Below are 5123 nucleotides of genomic sequence, written 5' to 3'. Positions count from 1 at the left end.
ATATAGTCCAGCTTCTCGGATTATTTGCTCAGCAGGTTAATGCTTGTGTTATAGACTGCCATTTTGACTTTGTTCACATAGAGTTATACTTTGGAACATGGATTGCTTTATGTGACCTACTCAGAGAAGCCTCTCCAGACACCCAACCTACAGTAGCTTCTCTGTCCCTTCCCATCATATGACTGTTTTGATTTAATCATATTTTCTCCTCCTACTAGAATGTAAATGCTCGAGGGCAGGAACATTGCCTGTAGTGTTTATCACTTTCACCAGTGCTTAGGACTATGCCTGGAACATAACAGGCCCCTCAGCGAATGCTAGTTGAATGAATGAATGAAGGTTCCATCCATCCTCCAAGCCCCAGCTCCAATGTCAGAGTCCCAATTTCTTGCTGAATGAATCGTTCTTTGCTCTGGATCTCCAAACAGTCTCCAGATAGTCCCATCACTTCAATTACCTCACAGCATCACAACTGCCTTTAATTGTTACTCTTCTTCATTAAGCCTTGAGCTGTGTTGAAGACATATATCAGTTTTCTAGGCCAGTTCCTGGCATATAGGAAACTCTCAGAAAATGTTAACAACTACAGTTGAACGGCCTGTACTGCTCCTTGTAAAAATACAGTTTTATGTGGATCTGTGATGGGTCAGAGCTTCTGGGCTATTTGACCTGTGTCTTAAATCTGTAGGTGCCTCAAATTTTGTCTGCCTTTCAAGATATGGACAGGAAGTAGACTGAGATGTGGTCATGAGCAGGTGCCAGATAAACATTCATTTTTCCTCTTTCCTTTTACTTCTTTTTCCCCCCCTTTACTTTTTTTTTTTTTTTTTAGCAATAATTTGTGACCTATGTTTTACCCAATTCTATTGGCAGGATGGATGTCCCTCTTGATGGAGACTTACAGTGTTTTGACTATGCACACTTGTTTAGGGTTAATTTCTAGAATTGACATTTCTGTGTTAAACATTATATTAATGAATTTTATATTTGACTACATTCCCACTCAAAGTTTCTGTGTAGAGTTTTTGAAGAATTCCTGTTTCCCAGCACTCTCATTACCACTTTGTGTTTTTATAGCTTTTATTATTAAGAATTCTAATAGGTGAAAAATGAAATCTCAGTATTACTTTAACTTGCATTTCTTTAATTATGAGTGAGAATGGGCATTTTAAAACTCTTTCATTCTATATTTCTTGTTCTTTGTACTGCCTGCTAATGTTCTCCATCCACTTTTTAATTGATTGTGACACCTCTTTGTATGTGAAAGAAAGCAATTTTTGTGTATTGCATCTGGGTAATAAGATTTGAGGGGTTCATGTACTATTATCTAAACTTTAGTGTGCATTTGAAATTTTCTATTTAAAAAAAATTCCCATGTTAAATTGATTCTGTTGTATTTTTAACCTTTGGAAATGGCTGTCTAGTTTACAATAATACATTAATTTCCCAAATTTGGGGAAATGATGTAGGAATGAACAAGTGTGTACAGCATGATCTTATGCTCTGACCAAAATAAGTTAACCTGACTACCTTGGCAAGAATTTGGAATTGGAAGAAAAAGTGGAAATGAAGACAGAAAGCAAGTTAAAGAGAATGGAAATTAGTCTCCATCTGTGACTATCTCTGTAACAGGTCAAATTTGGAGCTATACCATTGAGCATAGTCTACTGGTAAAGAGAAGAGAGAGAAGATTCAGGAAGAGAGGAATAAATCAGACACATGGAGAACAGAGTCAAGAGACAGAGTCTTAATTGGGCTCTCCTTGATTTTCACTTTTTAGATCCATTGTTGAGTTTTGTCTATATTCTTGCCTTTCAGTCTTTATTCTTACAACAAATTTCTCCTTTACCACAAATTAGTTTGATTGATATTTCCTGAATCCAGCCTTAAAGAACAAAACCTATTCTCAGTGCAAAAGTGGCATTGACCAAATATGAATCATATGGTCAAGTGAGTCAGAAATGATGTAGGTACTGGAAAGTGTGAGGTCAAATCCATAAGGTTGAAGTAAGAGTGACAACAGTCCTGGGGATTATTGTTGCTGAGGGCTTGTACTGTACTTTTAAAAAAGTACATTATGGGCAGACCAAGTAGAATCTTTAGCTTAATTTCTGCTATTATATAGAGGAACCAGTCTCTGGAAAAGGACATCATGCTTGGTAATGTAGAAGGTAAGTGAAAAAGAAGAAGACCCTCATTGAGATGGATTGACAAAGTGGCTCCAACAATGGGCTCAAACATAGCAATGATTCTGAGGATGGCGCAGGACCAGGCAGCATTACGTTTTGTTGTACATAGGGTCACTATGAGTCGGAACCAATTCAACGGCACCTAACAAAAACAACAACAAATGATGGTTGCAGCACTTGGTGGTTTTATCCTTTTCATTTACCTGTGTAAAGCACTCAGGGTGAATTTTGTGGTATGGGGAAGATGAAGATTTGCCTTTGAAAACATAGCTAAGCACTTGTATCAGAATGTTCATTAAACATATTGAGTTCCCCTAATGTTTCTGAACTCTTCATGACTCTAAGGTCAGAAGCTGAGGCAAGCATCAGGGACTTCAAAAGAAAATAACAAGGAAAGGGATTATCAACAGTGATCAGCAAGGGCAGCTCCAGAGGTTCATCTCATTGTCCATGCTTCAGAACAGGACTTGCTCTTTGTTCTCTTTATTTTCCTTGGGATTTTCAGGGAAAACCAAGTCAGCCCTGGCAACATGGAGCTTCCTATTCAGCTTCTCTTCCTCCTGCTTCTCCTGTCCTGGGCAGGTGAGTGATTCATAGAGTCCTTCCCTATATCTTGACCTTCTGAAGGAAAGGAGTTCACATGGGCATTGCCAAGCAAGGCCTTTCCCAGAAGTGATGACCCTGTCTCAAGGAGATTGGAGACCAGGCAGATAGAAGAGGTGAGAGAATATACAGGACATGGGAGAGAAGGTCTGGCTAGAGAGTGAAGGAAGGGAAGCAGGAGGAAGAAAAGAGCAAAGTATAGAGTACATAGAATCATAACACTGTGAAATATCAGTGTTGGAAGGATTCTGAAAGGCTTTGCATTTATCTCCCTGGTTTTGTAGATGAAGAAAAGAGAACTAGAGAAATCAGCAAACCAAGACCACGTATAAATAGAGTCAGGGTCAAGATGAAGAGACAGGTCTCCTGTCTGTCATCTAGGGATCCTTATACTACACACCACTGAGACTTCAAACAGCAATGGTATTGGAAACCCAGCTCTGGAGTGGGGAAGCATTCCAGAAAATAGTAAGTCATGAGAGTTTGAAATGTAGGTCTAAAGAAAAGGCAGGACCACCTAAGGAAGTGCTGGGCCCTTACTTCACTTGTGGTTTCCATTCTAATCCTGTAGGGCCAAGGGCTCTCAGTGGGAACCCAGACCCTGGGTGGAGAACAGTGACATCTCCCTCCCAGGAGATTCTTGCTGGAAAGAGAATGCAAATATGTTGACTTTAAGGTCCAGCCACACCACCACTGCTAACATCTGTTTGTGTCCAACATTTTTCTGGGCCCCAATATGGGGGAGCTCTGGCCAAAGGAAGAGTTAGGGGGAAAGGGTGATGTCATGGACAGCTTTTTATATTTCTATTCTGTTTACAGAGAACACAGCATCACAAAGCAGCTCAAACACATTGACAGTGAATGGGCTTCTGGGAGAGCTGGTAACTTTTCCCCTGAAGTTTCCTGTGGGAGAGGAGATTGAGTACATCACTTGGCTTCACAATGGAAAATCTGTTGCCTTCATACATCGAAGTGAAACAGGAAGTCTACCAATAATTGTGATTGACTCAAAACGAAAAGAGCGACTGAACTTTACCCCCTCCTACTCCTTGCAGCTCAGCAACCTGATGATGGAAGACGCAGGATCTTACAATGCCCGGATAATCTCAAAGACTTCTATAAGAGGATATTTTTATACTCTGAGGGTCTTCGGTGAGTAAGGGCATAGAAAGCCAGGTCCCTACTGGTAAGGGTGAATAGGGCCACTCACTAAGCCTGAGGAGCTGGATGAATTTTGGTAAAGGCAGCTTCTCAGTTTCACTCTTTTGGCCAGTTGAGAACCTGTCCTAGATAGATCTTTGCCTTTTATCATTATTATTTTTTTGTTGTTGTGTTTCTTCAGTCATCACCAACTCCTGTCTGATGGCTATGGTTATGACTCATGGAAAAATATCAACATAAGTTGCCTCTTCCCCATTCATTCCTTTTGGGGCCAGAAGTGGAAGAGTTAGGATCTTTTCTCTGAAGGGGTCTGTTCTCTTGCTGTGTTTCTCCCCTCCATCTCTTCAGCCCTCTCCTGGGTGGCCTAGAAATGCCCGTCCTTGCTTTGCAACTTTAAAAACTATTGATTTAAACAGAGCAGCTGCCAAGACATCGAGTTGCCATGGATTCCATCATCTGTGAGAATGGGACCCATAATATCACCCTGAGGCATTTTGTGGAGGAAGGAGGTGCAGATGTCACATACAGGTGGATACGAATGGGACCAGGAGCTGTTGTGTCCCAGGGAGAAGCCATCCTCAGCAATCTGGATCAGACCTACACCTGCACAGTTATGAATGCTGTTAGCAATAATAACTGCGGCTACTTCCTTTCTGAGAAGCTTTGTGCAGGTAACTGGCCCCTTCTGACCTCTCCAGGATCGCTAGGAAATACTTTGAGAAGCTTTAAAAGGACCTGAGTAGAGTATATGCCAACCCTAGACACCTGCCAACAATCTTCCTTCCACATACACACACATGTTCCATTCTCTCCTTTTTCTCTTTTTCAGGTTCAAAGGCAGCTGAAGGCACTTACTGCCCAGTGACGTGGATTCTTCTGGGGAAAACCCTTCTTTTCCTTGTGTTACTTGGGATCCTAGGAATTCGGCATATCTTTGCTCAACAAACCTCTTAGGTCTAACTCTGGGCTATGAGAGACCACAGGGCTGCAGGAGACCCAGGCTATGACCTGGATGACTTTCCTGTGGTGCAACTAAAATTGTGTTTACTGAAATATATATATTCTTTTTAAGCACTATGGATCTCAAAGGACACTGAGGTACAAATAATTCAGATCTTGTCATGTATGAATTCAAGTGTATGTACATTTTATGAGAATGATAAGGTATGA

At 41.0% G+C, this 5123-nt stretch overlaps 1 protein-coding gene across 1 annotated transcript; it reads left to right on the top strand.

Moving 5' to 3' along the window:
* Nucleotides 1-2719: 2719 nt before the first annotated feature.
* LOC103194412 (SLAM family member 6-like) lies at nucleotides 2720-4907 on the top strand. Its single transcript, XM_007937797.1, has 4 exons — nucleotides 2720-2771; nucleotides 3612-3944; nucleotides 4370-4624; nucleotides 4783-4907. Exons 1-4 carry the CDS (start codon nucleotides 2720-2722, stop codon nucleotides 4905-4907), a joined length of 765 nt encoding a protein of 254 aa, XP_007935988.1.
* The last annotated feature ends 216 nt before the right edge of the window (nucleotides 4908-5123 follow it).

Source organism: Orycteropus afer, unplaced genomic scaffold (genome assembly GCF_000298275.1).
Source record: "Orycteropus afer afer isolate SDZICR_OR568_19922 unplaced genomic scaffold, OryAfe1.0 scaffold00044, whole genome shotgun sequence".
Classification (NCBI taxonomy): Eukaryota; Metazoa; Chordata; class Mammalia; order Tubulidentata; family Orycteropodidae; genus Orycteropus; species Orycteropus afer.
The sequence above is the reverse complement of the archived record's forward strand: the minus strand, read 5'-3'. Positions and strand labels throughout refer to the sequence as shown.

Excerpts from the sequence above, each read along its gene's own strand:
- LOC103194412 (XM_007937797.1), top strand. The coding sequence starts at position 2,720 with ATGGAGCTTCCTATTCAGCTTCTCTTCCTCCTGCTTCTCCTGTCCTGG. Across the intron at positions 2,772-3,611 it reads GCTTCTCCTGTCCTGGGCAG|AGAACACAGCATCACAAAGC; the intron begins GTGAGTGATTCA and ends TTCTGTTTACAG. Across the intron at positions 3,945-4,369 it reads TTATACTCTGAGGGTCTTCG|AGCAGCTGCCAAGACATCGA; the intron begins GTGAGTAAGGGC and ends TGATTTAAACAG.